This window comes from Polistes canadensis, unplaced genomic scaffold (assembly GCF_001313835.1).
Source record: "Polistes canadensis isolate GaletaPanama2010 unplaced genomic scaffold, ASM131383v1 scaffold_28, whole genome shotgun sequence".
NCBI lineage: Eukaryota > Metazoa > Arthropoda > Insecta > Hymenoptera > Vespidae > Polistes > Polistes canadensis.
This window is the reverse complement of record NW_014569575.1, coordinates 469,653-497,428: the sequence shown is the minus strand read 5'-3', so window position 1 is coordinate 497,428 and position 27,776 is coordinate 469,653. Positions and strand designations below refer to the sequence as shown.

Below are 27,776 nucleotides of genomic sequence, written 5' to 3'. Positions count from 1 at the left end.
CTTTTTTTTTTAATTTTCTAGTTTGTAGTTATGATCGTAGACAATTTTTTTTTCGATGTTTTTTTATTGATTTTAATTATACGTTTTAGGATTGAAATATTTACGAATTTATGATTATTTAATAAAATTACTTTTGGTGATTATTTTACATGGTTTTTAATGTTATGTAATCTATTTCAAACTTGTTTTAAAAAATATGGCTAATGTCTTTAACATAGTTTAGGTGAAGACAACTTCATTATTAATTAACTCTTCTATTATTTATTAATTATTATTGAAAATCATGAGAACACGTATCCATAGAAATACATGTTATTAAGTCATGGGTCGTTCTCCAATAAAATTATGCACAATTTTCGGATCTTTTATTATTTTTACGACGATCATTAGATATCTAACATTGAATAATCTCAATCTCTACAAATTTACTTTTCATGTAAGATAATAAATATTCTTCTAAGAATATGCATAATTAATTACAAAATTAAAGTTAAATTTTTATCATTATTTATAAAAACATTACGCCTGTAGAGATGCAACTATCAAGACATCGTTGTTAATGTTGCTTGCGAACGCCATCTATCAGTAAGAAATTGTGTCTACCTTAATAGTATGCAACACGTCATACATACTTGTATGAATATATTCACATGTATGCAAGCAACATTATCGACGGTGTCTCAAAGGTTGCATGCTTACAGGCGCGAATTTTTATAATTATTAAATAAATAATTACACGGAAAGAGTAAATAAAAAAACACTTTAAGGTTTAATTTCACGGATTATTTCTTACTTTTTTCTAAATGTAAAATAAAACTTTTGCTTGCTATTGTTGTTACAAGGACTTTCGATGTCAAAACAAAATAAAATACAGGAAGATGGAAAAATTGCCGCCAGTCTATCCCAACGGATGGTTCGCTTTACTCGAAAGTTCACAGTTAAAAGTGGGAGAAGTGAAACACGTATCAGCTCTTGGAGAAAATTTTGCCGTGTTTAGGTAAGCATAGAATTGATCTAATAAAATTTTATATAGAATCATATGAATAAGTAACTTATATAGAAATATACTGAAATTAATTAATATAAAATAATAAAATAATAAATAAAAAACTAATTGAAAAATAATGACGAAATAGTAATAATGTTAAGTCGTGTAAATACGAAGGACCGAGAAGGGTATCGTCAAAATTCTCGATGCGTATTGCCCACATTTAGGGGCAAACATGGGTGAGGGTGGACGCGTGAGAGGAGAATGTTTGGAATGTCCTTTCCATAAATGGCTTTTTTGTGGTGACGATGGTCGTTGTTTGGATATACCTTATGCCGAGAGAGGTAAATCATTTTGTATTTTGAAATATTTAATATTAATAATTCATCCAAATTTTCTATTTTATTTCAGTACCGAACGTTGCTAAGACAAAATCATGGAGGTGCTGCGAAGTTAATAAAATAATATTCGTATGGTATCACGCAGAATCGGCGACACCGGATTGGCAACCACAATCCCATGAACAAATTTCCAATGGGAATTGGCGGTTTCAAGGTCGGAACGAATTTATCGTCAATTGTCATATACAGGTTCGTAAGAATTACATTAAAAAATATTATCTTTCAAATAAAAATATTTTTTCGGTGATTCCCCCAACGATTAACATATATTAATATTGAGAAAACGAGATGAAAGCTGTCGATTTCGTTTCTCTTAACAATTAGAGAAAGTAATGAAACGCCATAAAACGATCAATTCCAGGATATAGCGGAAAACGGTGCCGACATGGCACACCTTAGCGCTGTTCATGGACCAGCGTTATTTCTCTCGGAGGACGTGATGCGTTTAGTTCGTCACACATGGTCGAACGCAAGATGGACACCACAATCGAGCGTGTCCAAGGATGAATCATCGAAAGAAATGTCGATGAACAAAAACAGTCCGGAAGATGAGACGAAATTCGAAGAGGAGGGAAATGATTTAACAAAGAGATCATCATCAACAACAACAACAACAGCCAAGACGACGATTAACGGGGAATCGAAGAATTTTTTAAATAATAAATCGACAACGGCAACAACAAACGGACAACAGAATTCTTATCATCGGGAAAAGCATAGAGCCAATATGACACTTCGTCACAGTTTGTTGCTTCTTGATCGATTCGATATACTCGAATTAAACGTTAAGGTCGAACAAATCGGTCCAGGATACGTAGAGTTGCTGGTTCAAACAACATTTGGGAATATGTTCATATTACAAACGGTGACACCGATCGAACCATTGTTGCAACGTATCTGTCACATCATTTTTTCTCCGCCATTATTGGCACCGTACGCCAGTATCGTATTTCTTGGTGAATGTATTATGTTCGAGAGGGACGTTGCTATTTGGAATCACAAAAGATTCGAAACACGGCCGATCCTAGTAAAAGAGGATAAAACCATTGCCGCTTATCGAAAATGGTATTCTCAGTTTTACTCCGCTAATAGTCCGACTTATCAGACAGCAACAAAAAGCTTGCAGTGGTGACGTAAGGATGTCTATTATTATTATTATTATTATTATTATTATTATTATTATTATTATTATTATTATTATTATTATTATCGTTTGAGAGCTAATCGTGCGAAGGACTCGATCGACGGTAAAATAACTGGATATGTTGTTTGTTTTATTTCCTTACTTCCTTTTCCTTCATTGTTACACAATATTATTTAATTTGTTAGAGATTTTATAGTTAGTGAGTAAAGTTACGTCCGTTTGATACATATCTATAATATTACCATGTAAATGTGAGGAATTTCAAGAAAATATTTTGTTTCTTTCTTTTTTTTTTTTTAATATTTGAAAGGTAACAAGACTTTCTCACTATCTGGTAAGTAATGTATATAAACTTAGATCTCACGGTTTATCTTAAGTGCAATTTCTAATAATCGTATGCATATCTACGTACTTAAATACACATAGGTATGAGTATATAGGATTCTAACGAGATTATTGAACTAGATAATGGAAAAGGATGAAATATCTCGCTAAGATGTGAGACGTTTAAGTAAAAATTATAATCAATTTTTTTCGATAGCATAAAAATATGAGTATTTATGTGGTATATTAACAATATACAAGTTTATAGGTACAAACGTTGAGATACTTGTTTAAACTTAATCCCATTCTCCAATGTACATAGCACGCGGTGCAGGAGGTATCACGCCTCTCGTCGGGATGGGTAATCTTCCATATATATGGTTGTACGGCGATTCGATTCTATTATCCGAGTCTGGAAATTTAACGAAGGTCGTTTACATGAAGTCGTTCAAAAGAAAAAAGATCCTTCGAAAGATCTATATCGGTTATAAGAATCATCGACACAGTTCACGAACGTATCGCATACGCTTACAATTACACACAATATGTAACATGTAATAAACATCTTTTTTAAGCTGCTATTTATGGAATCAGTCATTTTTTGTCATAGATATTATTTTAAATAAATATTGTCAGTATTTTTAATTATAAATATTAGTATCATTATGCAACCCTAATCTTATTTAAAATACTGACAAAATTATTATTTATACTGAATTAAAAATACTCATATATACTGATCCAATAAAAAAAGCAACTTTGAAAATATACACTGGAACGCAAATGTTCTTTTCTTTTTTTTTGTCAATTACGTTCAACAAATAACACACAACTAATTTTCTCTCTTTCATTTCTTTCATCTCATTCTCATACGAACACAATTCCACGTTGAAGCGTAGACCACGCCACTCGGTTCGCGTGAATCGAATTTTATCTTTCTTTTTCTCTCTCTCTCTCTCTCTCTCTCTCTCTCTCACTCTCTTTTCAAACTGTCATGTTTTGACCCATATTACGTACCGAGCCCACTCTCAAAACTTCTCGCGTGGTACATGATGTGTGGTCGATTCGCGGGAACGTGATGTCCATAAATCTGAGATGATTGACTACTGGTATATACGGAGCCAGCATAAGATGGCGCAGGTTGTGGTCTAACATGTCCTCGAGGAACAACACCTTTACTTTGTCCGTTCCTTGCCATTTTCACGAAGTTAGGTACGCGTGCACGTAATCCGCAATAATATGGATCGTCTATAACAAATTAAAAACAACAAACTGTGCTCTAACATTATCTACCATCAATGATTGTAATGAGAAAACAAAAAAAAAAAAAAAAAGAGTATTATAAAAACATAATCAAACAAATGATTTCATTCGCATTCAAATCTCACCGTATTTTTTTCTATCGTCATTCTTGTTCCTTTTTTCTTCATTGGCGGGTTTTATCGTTCTCGAATAATCATCCTCGATATCGTCGTAATCAGGCTGAAATTATCGATAGATAGTTATACAATTTATTACAACGTTCTTAAAAATATATATATATATATATATGCATATTTTATATGATATAATATTGTAATAAAATTGTTGTGTTATTGCATTATTATAACAAACCTTAGGTATATCATGACCATAAAGATTTTCTCTTGGTGGTAATTTAGGTGGTCTCTCAGCTCGTCTTTGCTGGTAACTAGTAGATTGCATATAAATTTGTTCTCGCGCATCTCTGTCGGAATGCATTATTTCACTAGGTCCTACCGAGGACGAGACTCCAGCTACGCTGTAAGGATCCTCATCCGGAATTGGTATCCTTGGACGATTCTTTATATCTACAGGCCTTTGCAAGGCTAAAACTAAAACAATTGTTTAATTAAAACCAACAAAAACAAAAATTCATTTTCAAAATCGCAAACTGAAAAGATCAAACGCGCAAATTATGAAATTCATTTTGAATAATACCTGGCGGCAATTTGGACTTTAGCATGTCCAATCCAACAACGTTTACTATTAGAACCCAAACTGGGCATTGCAGTAGATCTGCTTCCGTTCTCACGAAGACAATAGCACTTAAACATTGCATCTCTAGTCTTCTTCTGTCGGGATAAGCTCGTAAAGTTTCGCGGGACAAATTTGTTTTGAATTTGTTCATATCGAACAACTGCATGAACGAAAAAATATAAGATAATAAGGATAAATTTATTCAACGAATTATTATTCTCGAATAATAATTTATACCATCACACGATTATATTGTGTATTAAAAGAATTACGTTTAATAGTAATAATAGTAATAATAAAAAATGTTCCTACCTTTCCAGGTTTTTCGTGTTCGAGAGCACCTTGCGAGTTGCGTATAATTTCAGGACCGATAGCATTATCCTCCTGATTGGTAGGCTTTATGTAAACGTTATTTTTGCACAACCTTTTAATAAGTATATTTCCTTGCTCGTCCATTTTAATTTTAACTCCTTGATTAATAAGACGTTTCGCTTCTTCCGTCTTCGGATCACGCATTGGATTATCAAAACCGCAAAGTCCTATCCTGTTTTCGCGTTAAATAAAATCAATTAACTTTTGATTGATTATATTTGAAGAAGAATAAGAAGAAGAAAAAAAAAGGAGAAGAATACAAAAATGAAAAGGAATATATTTTCAAAGAATAATAAAGAAAGTAAATCACCTGAAGCCGTCGAAACCATCATTCGAACCGTTTATCGTGAGAACCGGTGCCCTAGCGTACGCTTTCGCGACGCGTCTGTTTCTCTCGAATACAATTACTTTCGCCCATATTTCATCGTCTATTTGATTCCACTTATCCAAAACTTCTTGTATGTGATCCTAAAGAAATCAATTTAAATATGAAAAGTTGAAAATGCTAATTAGTGAAACCTACGGAGATATCGATCTCATAAACGAAAACTTTTGACATTTGGCTGGATTGAATTTTTTTTTTTAATATTATCTTTTCTCAATTAATTATGCCGCAACATTCTTTAAGAGAAAATATAGATAAATAACCGATCAAAATTAAAATTATATCGACCTGATATAACAACATTCGATCTCGTCTAGGTCTCTTTTACTCGAGAGAGAAAGGCAATGAATTTCAATTGGCGAATTTGCGATCGTTTGATCTTTCAAAAAACCGTTCTAATCAATCGTCCGAATCGGTCAACAGATAGTTTAAGTATACATGCACTTATATATATATCTGTGTATATGTGTACGTGCGTGTGCATGTATGAAAAAAAAATCTCTGGTGTGATTTGGTTATAGTAAAAGATAAAAATAAAATAAATAATATCTCGAATGATCTCTAGACAGTCTATCCAGATCGTTTAAACAAGATCGATCGGAACGAGGTGTTATGCAACGAAGGCTAGCATAAGAGTAAGCTACAATTTCCGTTCTAATCGAATTCCTTAAGGTCGAATACGTGTCTGTGTGTGTGTATATGTTGTACGTTAGTTGATAGGGGGATTGATTATTGCGTGACAAGATCGAGTCTATGGGCGTAATAAAGTTTTCTTTTAAAATAAGACAGGAAAGACATAACGGTGATGGATGATGCATCGAACGATTGAATTGATCGTCATAGTTGACCGGAATCACGTACCAGGACAAATCGAATTCGAAGCTGGTTAACTCGTTCTCATTGTCTTAGTCGGTAGTCGTTAAAAGTCGACCTAGTTACGCGAATACTCCTTCATAATTCATAACGTACGGTGAGAAAGGTTCGGTAGACTATAACGTATGTATGTGTTATATATATATATACAATGTATGTATAAATACATTGAGACTGAAAATTAGAACTCGCTAAGAATTCGATCGAAACATACTTTTCTCTCATTCAAAAGTTCCATGAAGATATATGATGTATTCTTAACAAATTCTAATGCGAGAATATAATTGTAGCTAAGAACATATGTATTTATGTATGTATAATACGCTTACTAGAAACACGCCACCATCGAGAGAGACTTTCGTATTTCGCTTTCGGCCACGTTTTTACCTAGCTAAAGGTTTTGTAACACATAACAGCCCATGCAGAGAGTGGAAAAAGAGAGAAAAAGAGAGAGAGAGAGAGAGAGAGAGACTTGCATTTCTCTTAAAGTTAGCCGTGTGAGGGTTCTCTCTCTCTCTCTCTCTCTACTAACTTATCTTGCCTATCTCTTTCTTTCCTTCTTTCTTTATCTTTCTTTCTCGTCTATCCTCTTTCTCATGGTACTATTTTCGTTATTACGAGCATAATTTTTTGAAAAGCGATAACCACGCGTTGCAAACCGGTTTGCATCAGTTTTAAGAGCGTGCATGCAGGGTCGCCAAAAACACTTTGCCTTGCATGTGCATGGCTGAACTACTAAACCGGTTGGTACGCTTAAAAGTCAGCGAGTAGAGTTGGCGTATATGTAAATGCAAGAATACAAGATATTATTGGCTCTTATCGAGAAAAATCATAACCCGTAAGTACGTATTTACGGTTAATAAAAATGAATGTAACTTTTTTCAAATGTAACTTTATGCGAATATTGTTTTGGTTTTTTTTTTCTCTTTTTATATAATGTTAAATCTAAAGAGAGTTTTCTTATGATATTTCTTACCTTGAACAATTTGTCGAGATTGTACCAAACGTCTTCCTCCTCTTGTTCCTCGTATTGAGAATCCACGAGATTGTCTCGCGACCGAGAGAGAATTTTTCTTCTCGATACCATCTTGTGTCCGTCTTCTCAATCTGCAAAAAAAAAACAAAAAAGAAATAACAAAAAAATAAAAATAAAAAGAATAAAAATATGAAAAATAATTCGACTCGATTTTTACATCGAGAAATAAAATGATCGATTAAGAAAAACCACGAACACGCGCGGTTATAAAATTCACGTCTTCCTCGAATGTGAATAACGCAACGAATTATAATATTTTTTTCTTCGAAATATCTCTTCTCTTTTTTTATTTTTTGTTTATTTGTAACGTGACCATATAGTCGTTCGGATATACCTAATATCCTTAAAATATTTCTACTAAATTTTAGATGTTTCGGAAGATGAAAAAAAAAAAAAGGTAAAAAGATATCGATGATAGAACGAAACCTATAAAAAGAAGACAAAAAAATGTCCGAAAAACCATTAAATGGTGTCATCGAGCTGAGCTAGACGCGACGTGACCGACCTGACGTTGTCCAGGTAATATTTGTATCTTTTCTTTTTTTTTTTGTCTTTTATATTAGCTAATCCAAGTTCGTTTCAGTACGAAAAATTCGTATGCTCGTTGAGTACAGAAAAAGGAAGAAGACGAAGACGAAAACGAAAACGACGACGACGACGACGACGACGACTACTCACCCGTTTGAAGATAAGATCGAATCGTGTAGGTAAAAAAGAAAAACTTAAAGAAGAACTAAGTAGTCGGATTCGAAGTCGTGAAGCATTTTGCGAAGAACTTTGAAAGATACGAAAAACATAACAACCAAAAAATATATATGAAATAACCGATACATTCCCATTTGCTCCCACTCTTCCTCCTCCTCCTCCTTCTCGTCTTCAAGCACTTCTATCTCGTATACCACCACCACCACCACCCCTTCTCAAACTAAGGAACGAACGAACGAAACGACTGGAATACCGGCGCGTCAACTGCTCGGAAAAGTGAAATTCGCATTCCATCGGCATGCTCGCTACCGGCCGTACGTGGCACACGTGTACGTTGGCATCGAAGTCAAAGCCGTTACACGACACAACTCCTATGAGTTTCCCCATTTACGACATCTTTTTTCATTTTTTTTTTTATGTATCGTATGACACATATATGAGAAGAAAAATAAGAACCGAAGAAGATGAGGGAAAAAAGAAAAAAAAAAAAAATACGTAAGAAACATGACTCGATCGTATCGGATGACTAATCATCCAAATTTTCCCCGATTGTCAAATTTCTAAAATATATAATAATTGGTCCATCGACCATATTCGAGACATCGTCATCATCATCATCATCATCATCGTTGTCGTCGTTTTTGTTGTTGCGTGGTCGATTCACCTATACCAAGTAGAAGCCGACAGAATTTCCCTGAAACTGCTGGCTTTCACTTCTTCGAAGAATGCGAAGGTTGTACACGAACAACGTCTAGCCTGGCAGTGGGTACGGCACACGAGTCTCTTTTTCCCTTTCCCCCCTCTATGCCCCCTTTCATTCTCTTTCTTTCTCTCCCACTCTCTCTCTCTCTCTCTTTCTTTCTTTTTCTCTCGATGTTTCTAACTTCGTCGCGCACACTTCATCCTTCTATCTTAGTTAGTTAGTCTTTCTCTTGATCTTTCTCTTTCTACCGTGACACATACACACATACACACAACAAACGCATATACAGCGAGAGTCTCTATCTGTCTCTTACTCGTACAGAGTCTCATTCCCCTTCGGCTAAACCGAGAGACTTCAACAGACCAAGAGTAAGAGAGAAAGAGACTTCGATGAGCGCAACCGCGAGATTTCAAGCAGTGGAAGGAAACTGGTTATGGTCGGCCGCGTAGGCAGACATTCATACACACACCCTGCGTAGTGGACACAGGGCTGGGCAAAATACTCCTACAACTCGACCGTTCTGTACTCGTAATACTTGTATCTAAGTACCTATATATATATATAGTATGTATATATACACGTGTATGTAACTAAGTATAGATATATTGGTATATACATAGGTATTTACGCTCGATGAAAAATATACATATATATATATATATATATATATATATATATATATACATATATATATAGGAACGAACTATGATCCCCTCGAGAGAAACAGCTAGGACCGGCTTTTTGCATGAGAAAGAGAAAGATAAGATGCGAAGTTAGTAGTAAGACTCGTCGAGCAACCCGAGAGCCTCGCGAGTTCGCTTTCGTCGAGCGTAATAGCAGCAGGAAAAGAGAAAGGTGTTGTGCAGAGTAGTTTTGGGCCTCTCGCGGGAAGCCTGGAATGGGAGAACTCCGAGGCTAAACATACTATATGCTATCTAGAAAATAGTACTCTACCTAACTCCTAGAATTGTCGAACGACCTAACGCGAACTTTAATGTTTGCTACTTTAGCAATTATGAAAGAAATCGAGACATATAGAAAGATAGAAAGAGAGGAAGAAAGAGATACCAAATGGGGATACTTGAATGGAATGCACGTCCGATGAGTCGTCGTATTAACTGACGCAATTGTCGGGTCCATGACTTCTTCACGGTAAATACCGTAGAGATTATTGAAAAAAAATATTTCTATACGAATCATCCTCGATCTTCTCTTTTTAATCATATTTCTTTTTATTTCCTTTTTGTTTTTTTTTCTCTTTTTTCTTCCTTTTTTTTTGTCGTCTGTGAACTGAAGAACGTAGCTGTACGTCGTCGAGTCACGTCACGACGAGATCCGCTTGAGAGGAAAAGAAGAAAAAAATAATAATAATAAAAATTCTTTGAGATAGTTACGAGTCATCAATACGATTCGAAGATATTTTCATCTCTTATTATAAGCTAATCGTTATTTTCGTATCGATCATTTCTCTTTTCGATTTCTTTCTTTGCATCCTTGAGAAAGAAAGAGAAAGAGAGAGAGAGAAAGAAATGATTAGGCAAGCGTATCTTATGCAATCGAAAGTACCAAATCTGTACAATGAACGTCATTAATACTTGTCATTTAATTTATATTTTAATCTCGTCAATTTTGATTTAAAACCAAACAACAATGACAAATTTTCTTATGTAATTCATTATATGGTTCGATTCGTAGTAAAAAATATAGAACGATCAATTTATTCCATTCCTCTTCGATCTATATTTATATACCCATTTACGTAATTATCATTTACATAGTAAATAGTTCATGGCAGACGATGATGATGAAGAAGAAGAATAAGAAGTATTAAAAAAGAAAAATATCGTTAACGTAAGAAGAGCGAGTCGACTCGCAAATCGTAACGACATCGCCGCCGTCTTGGCTTTCACGATCTCTTATGTGTTTGCGCGCGCGCGCGCACGCGCGCCGCGAAAGTCGATCTCGCAATCGGTGTGTGTATATGTGTATGCGTGTGTGTGTGTGTGTATCTCTCTATCTATCTATCTCTCTCTCTTTCTTTCTTTCTCGGCATATGCTATTTTAATTTCGCGCTTCTCAAAGCAATCATATGATCATCTTCAGAAGATTTAACAACTGTGGAAGTACTTTGATCCTACTACGTGAGGATATCCTCGTAAAAGTGTCGAGAAGACCGATGGATACCAATTTAGCTCTCTTTCTCTCTCTCTTTCTTTCTTTCTTTTTCTCTCTTTCTCTTTCTACTTCGCGCGCGCGCATTGGGCGCGCCGAAGGATACGAAAGATCGTTTCTCTCTCTCTCTCTCTCTCTCTCTTTCTCTCTCTCGAAAGGGCGACGCACGAGTCGTTCGAAAAAATCGCGCGAAGGGCGACCTTCCAATGGCGCCTCTTTTTAAATCCTTTTGTAACACGAATACTTGGGATATTTTTAAATCTTCTCTCCTTTTTTTTTTCTTTTTTCTTTTCTTTCTTTAGAAGAAAAATGAAAGCTATTGATCGGGAACAGTTCGATTCGGTTCGCGTATTAGTTTCACATTTTCATACTTTCAAAGATTTCTCTTTAATTCTATTTATCTTTATTTCTTTCTCGTTTAATGATAACGGTAATAACATAGTTAGCAAAAAAGAATGAAAGAAAGAAAAGAGAAATAGTGTAGGCGATTTTGCATATCCGCGTATGGGAGAAGGACGACGACGACGACTAAGAACCTGACGACGAGGTGGACACATCCATATGTTACCGATCTAGCGGTACGTTACATACCTTTCGAGTGACAGCACCTTCCTGACACGGCGATGTTCTATAGCCGGCCTCCACCTTCAATATGGTTCGGATGTGTCAAAGATGTTAGCACTTTGTCGAGCCTCTTGCCTATCCATAATCGAGGAAGGACGATGGAGGGCACAAGCCAAAAATGAAGTTATCTCTATTGAGACTGTTATTCCATTCAATTTGTCTACGTGATTGAGAATCGGCACTATCATCGGTAAAAAAAAAAAAAGGTAAAGGGGGGGAATGGGTAGGTATCGAGGACGAGTAAAAGTGAGAGTGAAAGAAAATGGAAGAGGAAAGGGACGAGATCGAAAGAATAAGAAGAGTAAAAATATAAAAAGAGAAGGGAAGGAAGATTATATTCGAATAAAGAGACAAAAGTTTTAGAAATGGTTGTTGAAAAATAAAGAAAATGTGAATAGAAAAAAGGAAATAATAATTATAAAGAAGGATAAGAAGATAATAAGGGATGAAGAGGAAAAGATTAAAAGAAAAGAAAAAAAAAAGATAAGATAATTACTCTCCCCCCCGCGTAAGGTTTAGCAATTGTCGAATATAAAATTTAACGAGTCCGGACCTTTATTCGGGGCCCGTGCACAAACGACGTGATAACCGCTCACTACTCGTCGTCTCGCAGTCAACCTTGCCGAGTCGCGAGTGAGAGTTGCAGGACGTTCACCATGTTGGTGAACAGTCGCGCATGCGCCGTTAGTTAGGCACTCTCTTGTGCACTCGCGTGACGTCAGAAATAGGACAAGGAGCCCGCTGGCCTTTGGAAAGGCGCGACTCGCGGCCGATGGAGGAGGGCCACTGAACTGTCTCTCGCCGATTCTATACTTCTTCCCCCCTCAACCCCTTGTACTCTTCATCGTCATCCACCTCCTCCACCTCCTCCTCTTCATCCGCCTCCGCCCCTGCTTCTTCCTCCTCTCAACATCTCCTCGTACGAGGACCGAGTCGTCCTTGCATCTCTCAACCCCCGTTCAACTCGACTTTTCAAATCCTTCCGCTGACAACGACCCACGAATCTTCGTGTCTTTCACGACCTTTGATCTTGATCTTCTTTCATATATTTTATTATACATATATGTATGCGTGGGCTAATAACTATAACAGCGTACCGAACTAAATATATATAAAAAATTAAAAATATAACAATTATTTATATTGTAATATAAATCGTATAATTAATTTCTTTTTATATTTTTTAATAGTCCATTCTGATAATTAACGGCATATTTATAAATGTATTATAAGAGTATTAGTAGTATTATTTATTATTCAATGAAATGAAGAGTACAGGAACCCATTGATCAAATATCTCGTAATATCTCGAAATATTGTTGTATAAATCGATGGGTGTTGTTTAAACAATAGATTTTAGATGCACCCTTCCCCCTAGTAAAATGATCCAGTAGATTAAAATCTGAAAAACGAAGTGGTCAGACAATCGCACGGTCTGTCCATAAAATGAGCTATATCTCAGAAACACGATCATATCAAACATATATTCATATAAACTAATTTTCTCAGTTTATGTCCTGAATCTACCACTGCAATTTTTACCACATATAAGGATATGTGTATACACATATTTACATATAACGAGATCAACATAAACGGAAAGAATAATTTTCAAAAGAAAATAGATACTTAGCAAAAAGAGAGATCCATCTTTTACCTTCCTCATTACATGTCGTGTAAATCGTAGAAAAGTGTGTTGCTTTCGCGAGAACATTTTACTCTACTCTTGTTCGCTCTACATATCCTCTGCTTTTTCTTAAGTTTAACATCTAAGCAAAGATTGAAAGTTATCGGGTTCGGTTTAGCGATGTCTATGTGTAAAGCATGCTTCAGATTAATTGCGCAATGTACGTACACACGCACAGTTGTGTAATGCAACCGTATGACATTCATGACGAATAGTTTCAGGATTCGGAATAGCGAATCTTGTTGCATGAGCAAGAGCCAACGATTCTTTTAACTTTTTTCAAAGACTCATACTCACTACACCCCCCTCTACTTTTGTAACAACGCTGTTTCATTGAGTTTAACTCATCTCAATGCAAGATTTCGTTAGTTCTTATACGCTGATGCAATTTCACGATGATCGTGCAAAAGAACCTTTTACTTTTAAAATTTATATGTTCGTCACATCGTACGATTGTGTAATTTTTATGTACTTTAAGTAATTGGAATAATACGAACAAAAATATACATAAATTGACAAGACAGATGTTTATTATTTCTTACATTTATTAACAATAAAAAGGATTACGCCACCAAAGCACTGGCAGTTGAACTTTCGTACTTCCAATTTGGTGGAAGTGATCCTTTCGTCTTATAATATCTAGCAAGGCGGTGAATTCTTGATTCAACAAGAATTAACCGGAACTTACTGTCCTTGTCCTTGCGGTTTCTTTCTAAATGTTTTCTGATTCCGACTGCTCTTTTAATTAAGTGATACAAGTCTTCAGGTAGATCCGGAGCAAGACCCATACTTTTAACAATGCGGAGGATTTTATTTCCTGTACGGAATCTTACCTGAGCGACTCCATGAGAATCACGAAGAATAACACCTAGAAAATATAAAATATAAAATTACTAACTTTAATATACCATTAAATATCATCAATTATATTTTCTGATACAATTATCAGTGGCAACTTATACTAAAAATGCAAAATGGTAACACTTCTATTTCATAAACATATCAAGAAGATTTACTAAATCCATTGATCTTTACATTATTTAACTCTGATTTAATTTATTTTACTATTTTCATTGCCCCAGTACATTTAAAAAATGTGTCATCAAATCTTTTAGACTCTGTTTCAATATTTAAAAAATAATTTTAAATTTAATTGAGAATGCGATGAAATTTACCAATTTGAGATGGAGTACATCCTTTCTTCGCTAGTTTATAAATGAGGTCCTTACAATCCTCTGGAGTAAGCTTCAACCAAGTTGGTACACTTCGGCGGTAAGGGAGAGCTGATTGGGATATACCCTTTCTGCAGAAAGCAATATCAATGTTATTTAAATGGCATGATATAAACATAAAATCAATTAACTAATTTTACTTCACAAAAAATCTAATTTTTATTGTATTTAATTTTACTAGACTTAACTAAAAAAAATACGTGTAGTACAGTTCAATAAAAGAAAAAAAATTATAGCATGGCAATGTGTTATCCTAAAAAAAGTTAGGTTATGTTTTACTGCATAATGTATATATATAAACACTAAACGGTATATATTACTTTAATGTAAAATAAATTTAATTATAAAAACACGATAAAGTACGAAAAAGTACGAAAAAATGGAGAAAATTGAAATAATTTAGAATCTACGAGGACGTGGTCGATGGAAATAAGTGGTTAAAATTATAGAAATTGTAACGAGCATGACTTCATACTTTTAGCTATATTCATTATTTTATTAATGTTTCAAAAAGCAGTATTTCGAAAATATTTTTTTATTATTTATAATAATATAATTATTATATTACCCAGGAGCGTGCATACGACCCATGATGGCAAATTTTCCACACCAAAAGGCAGTAGCTGTTCAGTTCCGTAAATGTTACACATGCAACGTTACTACAAACTTAATTCTACTTCCGCTTAGAGGGCGTCATTGTACGTTATTTCATACGCCTTCTCACTTAAATGCTAGTGAATTTTTAAACATAACTAAGAAATCACAATCTCTTACTTCATTGCGGATAAATCAGGAACTAATTGACTATTTTCCTAGAATATCCGGATGATAAACACGCTAATGGTAAGTTTATATATTTTAAATAAATATCTTTATTATCATAATATAAAGAAAAATACTCATTTAATTAATATTATTTTATTATAGAAACAATACAAAACTAATAAAATCGAACGATGTCATTTCACAATTAATCAGGTAAATGGAAAGAATAGAAAGCTCCATTAGTTTGAAATAAGTGCAGTAATCAAAAGAACAACTGTTTATCGTTTCCGTTACTAATACTACGTTGAACATATTTCTAACTATTTAGATATCGGCTTGTTTCCTAGAAGATAAGTGTGAGAAAAGAAGTGTTTAATGTTAAATTAAATCTATATAATAAAAAGAAAATTTTCGAAGGAACAATAAAAATTCAATTGTGATTGTTCACAAGGACGAAAATATTCGTACGTCGTAACGGCGTCGCGAGCTCAAAATGTCCGCAGGTTTGTGATAGGAAGTGTACCTTCGTCTGTCAACATCTTCATTTCGACGAAGTATGGCATTAGGAAAACTTACAAACTATCGGCCAATATATAACGTATATTAATCATAAACAAACGTGATACGATATTAAACTGATTGAAAGTTATGATTGTGTTAATAGTGTTGTGTTGGTATGATTTGTGTTTGTAGCTCTTATGCAAACTTAAGCGACGATGAGGAATTGAGAAGAATTCATAACTTTCAGTCAATTATATATGTGATTGATAATCGAATAATTGTTTAGTCGGCATTTCAATATTCTCATACAATATAGAATAGATTTTCACGAATATCGATGAAAAACAGCGTATATTTTAATGGTATATGCAACTTAACCATTGTCAGTAAAATAATAGCGAGAGAAAGAGAGAGAGAGAGAGAGAGAGAGAGAGAGAGAGTGTGAGTGGAAGAGAGAGAAAGAGGGAGAGATAAAGATAGAAAGAGAAAGAGGAGAGAGTAGAAGAGAAAGAGCGAGTGAGTGAGAAAAAGAGAGAAAGTTAATGTAAAAATATGAATTACTAATAATTAGATTAGAATTATTTCTTGCATATATTGTGTTCAAGCAAATGGTTTTATAAATATTTAATATAGTTATAAAAGGTGTTAGCAGTAATGCCTATATACTAAAATCATTTAACTTTAGTACTTGTATATAATTCAAATCATAAATGCATTAATAGAAATGAATTTGTCATTATTTGATATAATAATGCATATAAATTTATCATAAAGTCAATAAATTTATATCAACTGGTGTTTTATATTTAGACTTAAGAGTTACGAACATATGAAAACAATTCATATTACATGCGTTAAAAAATATTTTCTTTGGCCTCTTATGTTATATATTTACAGATATAACATGTATATATGAGTGTAGGAATTTTAGGTATTAAGTTTATTAATTTGAAATTTTAATCAAGCTTAAACACATTATGCAAAATATTAATGGTATACATAGTAAGTTCATCAATCTAGCATTAAGTTTTTTATACATATACTTGTATATCAAGGGTTATCTTTTCAGTTTAATAAAAGAGATGCAGTGGGTATAAATTTAGTGTACTATAAAAATGTCAAGTGATAGCGATCATAAATATCGAACGGTCAAGCGAAGAAGGCTTGTCATTTCGGATGATGAGAGTAGTGATGAATCTGTTGTGCGTTCTCCTAGAAAAAAGCAAGTACATGTATGTATACAATGTCTTCTACAATATAATACAATATGTCATATTAATATTAAATGCATCTAAAGACATTATAAATATATTTTTTTTTTAATTACAGAGAGTTGTCAGTGACGGAGAAAGTAGTGCAGAAGAAAGTGATGTTCCAAAGCCAATGTTTCGAAGAAGAAATTATGTAAGCTCTTGGAAGATTTTATTAAATTATACATGTAACAGTTTTCTGAAGATATTTTAATTCGAATAATTTCTTTTACAGAGAGTAATTAGTGAGGATGATACATCAAGTGATGAAAGTATTGCTTCAAATAGAAATAGAAGATCAGCTCATTATGGTATATAAAATGTTGTTTGTTTGTAATGGAATACAATATTATTCTTAGATTTTACAATATCATTTTTTTTTTATTTCTGTCTATTAGAAAGTAATAGTTCTGAATGGCAATCCGATTGGACAAGTAATGATGAAATGGAAAATAGTGCTGAAAATTTTAATACAACACATAAATCACGTAGTAAATCGCAAACTACAAATGATACAAAACCTGGCACACCGACGCCAGTATCTGAAATTGATTCAGATAATGAACAAGTAGAAAAATGTCCTATATGTTTACTGCCATTTAGAAAGCAAGAATTAGCTACCCCATCATCTTGCGAACATTGTTTCTGTCTTGAGTGTTTAATAGAATGGAGTAAAAATATTAATACCTGTCCAGTGGATCGCCAAACGTTTACAGTGATTCATGTGAGAAAAGAACTTGGAGGAAAGGTAATTATTTTTTCAAATCATATAATATTGTAATTATAACATTTTTATATATTTGATTGTGAAGACATTATACATATTTTCGATTTTATTTAGATTTTGAGGCATATACCTGTTGAAATAACACCTCGCACTGATGATCATGTACAAGAAGATCCAACTTTTTGTGAAGTATGTCACCAAAGTGACAGAGAAGATCGAATGTTATTGTGCGATGCCTGTGATTCTGGTTATCATTTGGAGTGTCTCACTCCTCCTATGACTGAAGTTCCCATGGAGGAATGGTTTTGTCCAGAATGTTCTCAAAATAGTCAAAATGATGCTGAAGCAGTAAGATATATACTATATAGTTCACTCTAATTTCACGCGATGTTTAGTTAAAAAGTCAATAAATTAATATATTTTAAATTATATTTAATTATTTATTTTTATAAAGATTTTAATATACACTATAGATAATTTGATTATTATTATTATTATTATTATTACCACTATCAGTATAGTTATTTTGAATATACGTTTGTAGGTTGAAATTGATTTGGATGAAATCTCAGATCTAATGGAAGAAGCACGACGACTTGGTGTTTCATATGGTCGAACTCGTACGGGAGTTTCAAATGAACAGACTCATTCTGTACCTAGAATAATTCCTAGAACTCGTCAGACTGAACGTGTACGAGCTAATATTCGTAATCGTGCACGCGAATTGCAAATAAATAGAGTACATAATCGTGAACAAATATTTGATCCAAATCAACCATCTACTTCATCCGGTTTGGAATCAGTGGGTGATAATAGCATAAGTCAATCTCCAATAATTTCAAAGTCTAATTCTAAATCTAAATCGAAAACCAAGACAACTAAAAGAAAGTCTAAGAAACGGACGAGATCATCTAATAATAATAGTACTCTTGTTCGAGAAGTACGTATTACAGAATATAACGATGACGGGGAAGAAGAGGAATTTGTTACATATGTTCAAATTGCACCATCCTCATCACGAAGGAAGTCTAAGAAAAGAACAAAGAGAACGCGCAAGGTATACTGTTAATTTCTCATCGAGCAGAATACTAACATGACATTTATGTTTTTCGTAATTATTCCTGTGCTCCATATACTTTCTATTAAAATGTATCATATTCAATTGCCATCGTAACATCTTTCATATCCATTTATCCAGGCTGACCTTTTTATATGTATGCATCCATGTCCTTAATTTATACAAATAAACAAATTTTCTCACTAGATGCACTTGGTTTTTTTTCTAATTTTGCTTGAAAATTAATATAATAATATTAACTGTAGTTAAATGCAAACAAATTTATGCACACTTTTTCTGTCACTCATTAATTGTACACCAAGAAAAGTTAAAATTAAATATATAAAAAAAAAATTAGAAACTTTAATAATAATAGTATTCAATAATATAAAAGAACCGGACTTCACTATATTCATACTCATATTTTTAATACAATGTTTTAAATTATATATCGAAAAATGGCACTTGAAATTTAAATGTTAATAATTTTGTCATTATGATTGTGTGTGAAGTCTTGGAATAATTATAATCAGAAATAAATACGCATAATATCTTTATTTTTTATTTTGTAATAAATATTATTGAACAATTATTTATTGTTATCTTTTTAAGATCGCCCTAAATATAATATTTTTTAAACAGAACTTTTCATACATACTTAACACAATTATGTCGTTTATGTAACATATTTTCTAATTATACGTATTAATTTGTTAGAAAGATTATTTGTAAGCAGTAGGATGAAATTATTCTACCGATTCTAAGTTTTCAAAGTATTATTTAATAATATGTATAATTCATTTTAAGAAAATACTATGACAATTATTTAAAAAAATAATATATGCTTCATTACTTTACATTATGTTTTTTTTTTAGAAACAAAGATAAGATATATAAATAAACATAATAATTATTTGTTTGTTACAGAAGTGGAAACAAAAACATGCACGTACTGTGTCTTCTACGTTAGCTTGTAATAGTACAGTTAAAAGAAGATTATGTAAACATTTAGGAATTATACCAATCAGAAATAGTCCACTTGGTATTTTAAAGCCAAAACAGCCTATTTCCAATCAATCAGTTAATAATATCAGATTTAATGCTTTTGTTCCTCGAGTTAGTCTTTTCGGGGAGAATCTTGGATTAGAATATAGTCCTCCTGGGTGAGTGAAATTATTCATAATTTTATTCTTATTAAATGTAAAATAAACCTATATAAAGAAAGAAATTATTGTAATTACTTACATTTACATTATTATGTCTAATTTAGATCTGACGATGAACATCTTGGTTCAATTGGCGATGGCCCTGCAGTTAGCGTACAAAGACGCTCGATAATCGCATCAACTAGAAGACACGTGGCTATAAAAGGCATAGCCAATCCTCTTAACAATTTGGAAGTACAAGATACAGTAGATATTTTAGGCAGTATTATCAATAGCCAAGAATTATGGCACTCACGAAAGAATAGCAATGTTATCATTAAGACAGATGGGACTTTATATATAAACGATAGTAAATCTAGAGATAAGAAGAGCATTAACAATAATGAAAGTCCCAAGAAAGAAAATGAACATCATAATAACGATCATGATAAGCAAGTTATTAAAAATTCTGATACACCTTTAGATTTATCTAACGTTAATCCAAATAACATTATGCAAGCACCCTTGTATAATAATCCTTGTGGAGGAGGTAACAGAGGAAATTTTCGTGGTGGGTATCGTGACAACAACCGTCACGGTGGACAAAGTTACAGTGGTAGAGAATCTCTTTCTGGTGGAGGTCGACATGGTTATGGTGGATCGGATGCGAGAGATAATTTCGGCCATCGAGATTTTCGATCACCAGGATACTATAATCAGAACTTCGAGCATTGTGGAGGTCCACCTATGTTTGGAAGTAATCCACCATTTAGAAATCGTAATCCTCAACATTTCCGAAATGACAGGTTTCGATATCCTACACCAGAAAGGCCACCATTTACTTTCACAGATAATTTCACTTTTCCTCCTGAAAGATTTCCAAGATCAAGACCACCATTACGCATGCCTGGACCACCGGTAGGTCCTCCTCCTCCTCCTCCTCTTGGGCCAGTCGTACGGCCACAACATACACAGAATCTACCTCCAAATCTCTCCGAGGATATGTCAAGAAATTTTCAAGGAGAACGAGATAATTTTAACTCCCACGTTATTGAAACTGCCTCTACATCATTAGTAAGACAAGATAACGATGACTGTGATATTTATTGTGACATTGATACTACGAACAAATCCGAATACGACGTTCAAGATCCTTGCCACAATAATAGTGGTATGGTTTTGTTACCACCTCCTGAACCACCTTCCGAATTACTAGATTTTGATGAAAATTCTAAAAGTGATAAAGACAATGATAGTGATCAAGAATTAGTTATTGATGACTCTCATAAAGATGATACCAATAAGGAATTACAAAGTGGTGATAAATATGATCCATTCACAGCTGATAGTGATAGTAACGATAGTACTCGCAACAAAAGTAGTGAAAAAGATCAATCTATAATCAATAGTTACGATATACCAATTCCTCCTTCAGATCCTCCGCAAGTAGCGTCAGCTTTTTCACAATCAGTTCCTACTTGTCAAAATATACAGCAAGCAACACTTCCAAATGTAAGATCTGACATTCGATTGACGGCTTACGATGACGACGACGACGAAGATTCGCAAGTAGATTGTCCTAATTTATCGATTTATTCGTCACAAACGATGGATGTTGCTAGACATACGGAACAAGAATTATCACAGCAAATTGGACCACTTGAACCGCCTCCCCTTCCACCTAATATACCGGACGATGACGATGTTATAGTCGGAGATGTTCAAGCTTGCGACTTAGCTGAAATTCCAGAACCATCGGATTCTTATGTTAAGTCATTACAACGTGAAAGAAAACCATTTACTAAAATAATACCTAAGAAATTATCCCACGAATCTAGAAGTAAAATAACATTTAAGATTGGTAGTAAATTCAAGCTTAATAATAAATTGAACAGTTTGTACGATGATCTTGATGATATACCGGATGAAGTGGAAGAAAAAAAATTGCATAATGAAAAACAATCACAAGACAAATTAAAAACGAAAGCTGTTGATCAAAAGAAAGACAGTGAAAAAGAATCTAAATCTGATTTAGATTCAAGTAAGGACAAAAATGGAGTTCAAGATTCAGCTAAAACTGATATAATAAAAGACAGTGAGAAATCGAAATTGAAAGATCAAGCGAATGACGAAGAATTACAAAAATTAGCGCAAATAAACAATAAAGAAAAACTGTGTGTTTCCAAAAGTCAATCACAGAGTGATCAGGATAACATAGAAAAACGTATCGATCAATTGGAAAAAGAAAAATCTCCTGACGAAGAAAATAAAGTTGCAGAGAATGATACCAAAAAAAGTGATAAAAAAAGTGATATTGATAATGAACAAAACAGTAGTGTTACTTTGCAACCGATTATTGATATAACAGAGAAAAGTTCTGATACAATTATTTCTATCGCCGATACATTGGAATCTTCGCCTAAAAAAGTAGACAGTAGCGAGTTGGCTGGAGAATATATTGAAGATAAACTTGATGATTTAGATATGGCGAAAAATAGTCCAAATGAAAAAGACGATGACGACGACGACGATGGAGTAACTGAAACAGATTGTTTCAGAAAAATTCAATGGGAATATCAAAGCGACAAATTAAAGGATAGCTCGAATAAATTGAAATCAAGTAAACTGGCATTACTTACGGAAGAAAATTTGAGAAGTACTACTGGAGATAATAGCGAATGCGATTTAGAAAGTGAAAAAGAAGATAGAAGCAGAGAATGCAGTGATAACGAAGATATAAATAGTTCGAATAGACAATGTAGAAAGAGTAGCCTTTCTTTTCGTACCGACGATGACGAAGAACGGTTTCCTATTGAAAAGGACAATACTCAGGAGTTATTAACAGAAAATTTAGATCAACATACTTGGGATTCCGATGGTGCTTATACACCATGCAAAGATGAATTACCAGTAAACGATCGATGCAACGAACCTTTAGCACCATTCGAAAGTGGTTTAGAACCAATTACTCCGACCAAGGATAAAACTAACGATGACTTAGACGGGTGTAGAACTCCAGTAGATTATGCTGGTTTAGGAACTGAAGCAATATCAGAAACAGACGAGGCAATGAACTTCGAAGATGAACTGAGTGTTTCGAATATAAGAAAGGAGAAAGATATGGAGGAAGGAGAGATATTAGATGATAGTAAATTAGCTATGAAAGAGAATGAAAAGCCGAAGGATAAGGATGAAGAAAGTAAGAAAAAGAAAAAGAAAGAGAAAAAGGAGAAAGGTAAAGATGTAGAGAAGAATAAAGAAAATATATCATCCGACAATCATGTGGCATGGAAGAAGATATCGAAAAGTACAAAGGAGAGACAGTATCGTGATAAGGACAAGAGATCAAAATCAAAAGAAAAGGAAAAGGAAAAAGAAAAGGATAAAGATAAGGATAAGGATAAGGATAAAGACAAAGAAAAGGATAAGGATAAAGAAAAAAGTAAAAAGAAGACTAAAGAAATTACAAAGAAGAAAGAGAAAAGGAAAGAAATGCCAAGATACGATGTTAGAAAAATAGTAGCTGATAAACCTGTCAGACCTAAAAAGGATGAGTATGGTAGAGATATAAGAGAAAAATCACGAAGTAGAACGAGAAGTCGAAGTTTATCGAGTAGAATTTCACGTTCCAGGGATCGTAGAAGTCGTTCTTATTCGAGATTAAGATCAAGAAGTAGATCTCGGCTTAGATTACATAGATCATGGTCAAGAGAACGAAGATCTTATTCTAAGACAGGTGGTGGTAATGCTGGTGGTGGTAACGGTGGAGGTGGAGGTGGAGGTGGAGGTGGTGGTGGTGGTGGAGGTGGAGGTGGTGGTAGTGGCGGTGGTAGTGGTGGTAGATCTGCGTCGAGAAGATCGTTGTCTAGATCTCGACGTAGATCACCAAGAAGAAGATCACTTTCTAGAAGACGATCTTTGTCAAGAAAACGATCAATCTCAAGAAGAAGATCAAGATCGAGATCTACTTCACGAAAACGCAGATCTTTGTCGCCAAGACGAAGATCACGAAGAAGATCTCTCTCTAGATCACGTGCGAGGAGGAAAACAAAGTTGAAGAAATACAAGTCAAGGAGTAGATCGAGGAATCGTAAGAGAACGCGTTCTAGATCACCTAAAGCAGCATCGAAATCACGAGAGAAGAGACACAACAAAAGAAAGCCTGCCAGTAGATCTAGATCTAAAGGTAGATCGTGTTCGCGTGAACGAGATCGTAGTAGGAATTGGGATCAGATAAATGAAAAACCGATAGAACATAATCAACATTTTTCAAGAGAACGTGAAGAAAGAGAATCTTGGAGTGCCGAATGGACACCATCTTGGTCAAGGTCAAGATCAAAGACACCATCTCATACTCAACCGGAACCTTTGCCATCACGCGAATGGTCACCACCTTCTGTTTTGGATAACGTATCGGTACCCCCGAAAAATTTAACTGTTATTCTAACTAATAAGGAAGCTATTAAGAAGAAGAAAAAGGAACGAAGGAAAGAGAGTAAAAAGTCGAAGGAACCTGAAAAACGAAGGAAAGCTAAGAGGAACAGAACACCGCCACCATCTAAAGAAGTATTTGCCAGCGGCGACAATATTTTAGTAAGCGTTTGCTTTAACAAGGAAAATGAAGCCAATCAGACGAGTGCTCCAGAAATACCCGAAACTATTCCGCTTATACAACCTTTAAAACGTAGGCGTAGAGAACCGATGCAACCTGAAGCAGCAACAGCACCCAAAAGATCTAAGAAGGACAAGACGAAAGTCAAACGATCGAAATCACCGAAAGGTAAGAAAGAAAAGAAAAAAAAGTCTAAGGCAGCTGAAATAGCAGCTACGAAAAAACCTGTAGCTGTAATTGATTTGGACCAATCACCTTTTCGAGAACAAACTCCTTCTCCTCGCGACGTTATAGTTTTAAGCGATGACGATGACAAACAGGCACAAGAAGTAGCTACTCCGGAACAATGTCCACCACAGGCATCTCCTCCTCGTGAACAATTCGTTTCACAAGGTCCAAAGACACCACCGGAACCACAAATTAAATTTTCAATAAATAAACAAACGAGTAATCTCAGACCTTCCATGATGAATCCTTTGTTGGAAGAAGAGGAAGAAGAAATGGACGAAAGAGCGGATGAGGAACTTGAAATGAGAGCTCAAGAGGAATTAGAATTGAGATTGAAAATTGGCCCTAATACTCCACCAGATCCACCTACCTCGCCGCCAACTTCTCCCGACGCGTATGATCCATTCGATCCCACGAAATCTCGATCACCGACACCCGATGTAAGCCAAGAAGCTACGTCGAATGACGAGAGAGACAAAAGTCAAAGAAATTCACCGAGAAGTCACGATGCTGCCGACATCACTTTAATGCCCGACGAACCTATGCAGCAACAAGATCAGCCAACACAAGAGAAACAACTTGAAAAGCCGAAAATAATATCTATGGTAACGATTAAAAGAGCATCGCCGAAAAGAGATTCATCACCTGTAGCAGAGAGTCAAACGGATACGGTACAATCTTGTAGTAGTCCACCTAAAATACAACAGAATCAACAAAATCCACAATCTACGAGTAATCCGTTTACTACTATTAATCCTGTCTTGGCGACTGTTGCTGCTGCAGTACAGAGAAGCACTGGATTTAGTACACCTAATACGAGTCAACGTAATTTAATACAGGTTTGTATACCACATAATATGCTTCTATTTCTTTGATATTATTTACATGTATGTAATATTTGACTAATATATTTGTTTTTGTGTTAACAATTTGGTCTGTTTAGTCAAATCGCATTTCACCAAGTAATCAAATGAAACAACAACGTACGAGTGATAGACCGCAGCTTCCTAACATCTTTACAAATAGTACAAAATCGACATTAACGCGTGCTTCCAAATCTAATCAAAATAAAAACAGTTCTACCATGGGACAAAATGGCAGCGATGTAATAATGGAAGTGACCAATGATGCTGTTGATATGTCTTCACCTTATTCACCAGGATCGAGTTTAAGCGATGGCATGTTCGATCCACCTAGTCCAGGAAATTATAATAGTCCTTCTATTCAACCAGTCATCACTAATAATAAGAATAATGCATCTAAGCCAAATAAAAGTACTGAGAAGAAAGATGCTTTTGATGCGTTGTTCGCAGCAGGACCACCTCCAAAGGCAGTTAGTAAAAGCAGGAGTAAAAAACCTAATGAAAAGAAAAAGAAATGTATGTAATACTGTGAATATATTTTTAAATATTTATTTGTATATATAAAAAGACAAGAAAATATTTTATATAAAATTTATTATTTTAGCTACTAACCCAAAAGTTGGAGTACGCATGGATGAAAATCAACTTCAAATTTTGGACGACCTTCCTAGTTCAGCTGTGGAAATGCAAGTGAAAGACAAGGTTTGTTATTTAGTTTATTATTATAAATGTTGTATAAATTTCCTGATCATGTATTAAGCATATATTTTAGTTCTTGAAGAAATTGAATCGTCAAGAAAGAGTAGTAGAAGAAGTAAAGTTAGTGTTAAAGCCCCATTATACCAAAAAGCACGTAACAAAGGAAGAATATAAGGATATTATGCGGAAAGCTGTACCGAAGGTAAAATCTAACTATTATAAAAAGTAAATTGAAATTTGACCATATAAAAGATATTAAAAATTATATTATCTTTCTTTTTTTTTTTTTTTATAGATATGCCATAACAAAACGGGAGAAATAAATCCTAAGAAGATAGCACATTTAATAGAGGCATATGTAAAGAAACTTCGAAACAGTAAAAAACAAAAAGTATCTTTGACTTCAACATCAAAGGCCTCGAAACCGGCGTAAGTCACACATTGTTATTAATAAATTATATCGATTACAAACAATAGTATGTATTGAAACTTTAAATCTCAACTGGTAAAAATATATATTAATATATTGTCCTCATTTAACGTTCTTCAGGAAAACGCTGTGGAGTTGATCATATGTCGGAAATGTTAGTGCATAAACAATTTCTTAAGTCGTAGGCCTCTCCGTAAATCGCGATTAAGCACATTTTATCGTCCGGGTTGTAAGTGAGTAAGTGTTTTTGGATACCACTACACTCCGTCAACCACCGAATAATGTGTATTATGTGTAAATACTTAATTCACTAATTTTAAGCGTAATATTTTTATTTATCTACGTAATTCTTTACACGAAAATACACGAAAACACACACGAACACATATACTAATAATAATTATAATGAACGTCAGAGTTAAATATAAAATAAAATATTATGAAGTTTAATGTGTAGACATCATGGTCTATATTCAATCTGCACATTTGAAAAATCTATGATCGTTCTCTTATAGTATCTTCGTTTGTATCGAAATAGATGATACTAGCATTTTTACACACATATGTGTTATGAATGCAGACCATTATTATGATCTACATTTAAGACTTAGGGAGTGTAAAATAAGGTCATATTTAATATACGTTCATGCTCGTAACAAATGATGAGGATACTAAAATGCTCAAAATATTCATGTCGCTATTTATAGGAGAGAAAGCAATTTAATTGGTCAGTCTTTTATGTATAGTCTGATATGTAAAATTATTAAATTTCTAAGATAATTATTAATATTATTATTATTATTATTACTATTATTATTATTATTATTATTATTAATATTATTATTATTACTATTA

The 27,776-nt window shown here is 33.9% G+C and overlaps 4 protein-coding genes and 1 long non-coding RNA gene across 10 annotated transcripts; 3 read left to right on the top strand and 2 right to left on the bottom strand.

Moving 5' to 3' along the window:
- The first annotated feature begins 650 nt into the window (after positions 1-650).
- Positions 651-2,521, top strand: LOC106783952 (cholesterol 7-desaturase). The gene is made up of 6 exons (XM_014742977.1): positions 651-701; positions 843-997; positions 1,166-1,332; positions 1,400-1,578; positions 1,751-1,939; positions 2,099-2,521. Exons 1-6 carry the CDS (start codon positions 651-653, stop codon positions 2,519-2,521), a joined length of 1,164 nt encoding a protein of 387 aa, XP_014598463.1.
- A 412-nt stretch (positions 2,522-2,933) lies between these two features.
- On the bottom strand, positions 2,934-12,733 carry LOC106784031. Of its 2 annotated transcripts, XM_014743120.1 has the most exons (9): positions 11,693-12,733; positions 7,462-7,592; positions 5,538-5,695; positions 5,168-5,399; positions 4,817-5,015; positions 4,472-4,710; positions 4,246-4,339; positions 3,875-4,105; positions 2,935-3,269 (listed from the first exon to the last, which is right to left on the bottom strand). In XM_014743120.1, exons 2-9 carry the CDS (start codon positions 7,570-7,572, stop codon positions 3,154-3,156), a joined length of 1,380 nt encoding a protein of 459 aa, XP_014598606.1. In that variant the 5' UTR covers positions 7,573-7,592; positions 11,693-12,733; the 3' UTR covers positions 2,935-3,153. The 2 variants fall into 2 exon arrangements, with proteins under 2 accessions (XP_014598607.1, XP_014598606.1); XM_014743121.1 differs by lacking the exons at positions 7,462-7,592; positions 11,693-12,733 and adding an exon at positions 5,901-6,001 and having other exon boundaries at positions 2,934-3,269.
- Positions 6,490-9,467, top strand: LOC106784032. The gene is made up of 3 exons (XR_001381375.1): positions 6,490-6,608; positions 7,890-8,040; positions 8,105-9,467. It is a non-coding gene; the product is annotated as an uncharacterized LOC106784032 (long non-coding RNA).
- A 1,187-nt stretch (positions 12,734-13,920) lies between the features above and the next one.
- Positions 13,921-15,320, bottom strand: LOC106784005 (40S ribosomal protein S13). The gene is made up of 3 exons (XM_014743083.1): positions 15,213-15,320; positions 14,588-14,715; positions 13,921-14,280 (listed from the first exon to the last, which is right to left on the bottom strand). The coding sequence occupies exons 1-3, from the start codon at positions 15,233-15,235 to the stop codon at positions 13,976-13,978; spliced, it is 456 nt and encodes a 151-aa protein (XP_014598569.1). The 5' UTR covers positions 15,236-15,320; the 3' UTR covers positions 13,921-13,975.
- A 406-nt stretch (positions 15,321-15,726) lies between these two features.
- On the top strand, positions 15,727-27,693 carry LOC106784004. 5 transcript variants are annotated; one of them, XM_014743081.1, is made up of 14 exons: positions 15,727-15,912; positions 16,980-17,142; positions 17,240-17,314; positions 17,396-17,471; positions 17,559-17,908; positions 18,002-18,235; positions 18,432-18,944; positions 19,872-20,107; positions 20,215-25,768; positions 25,873-26,308; positions 26,397-26,494; positions 26,565-26,693; positions 26,787-26,920; positions 27,042-27,693. In XM_014743081.1, the coding sequence occupies exons 2-14, from the start codon at positions 17,026-17,028 to the stop codon at positions 27,058-27,060; spliced, it is 7,971 nt and encodes a 2,656-aa protein (XP_014598567.1). In that variant the 5' UTR covers positions 15,727-15,912; positions 16,980-17,025; the 3' UTR covers positions 27,061-27,693. The 5 variants fall into 5 exon arrangements, with proteins under 5 accessions (XP_014598567.1, XP_014598566.1, XP_014598568.1 ...); XM_014743080.1 differs by having other exon boundaries at positions 15,727-15,963; XM_014743082.1 differs by having other exon boundaries at positions 15,727-16,272; positions 26,574-26,693.
- The last annotated feature ends 83 nt before the right edge of the window (positions 27,694-27,776 follow it).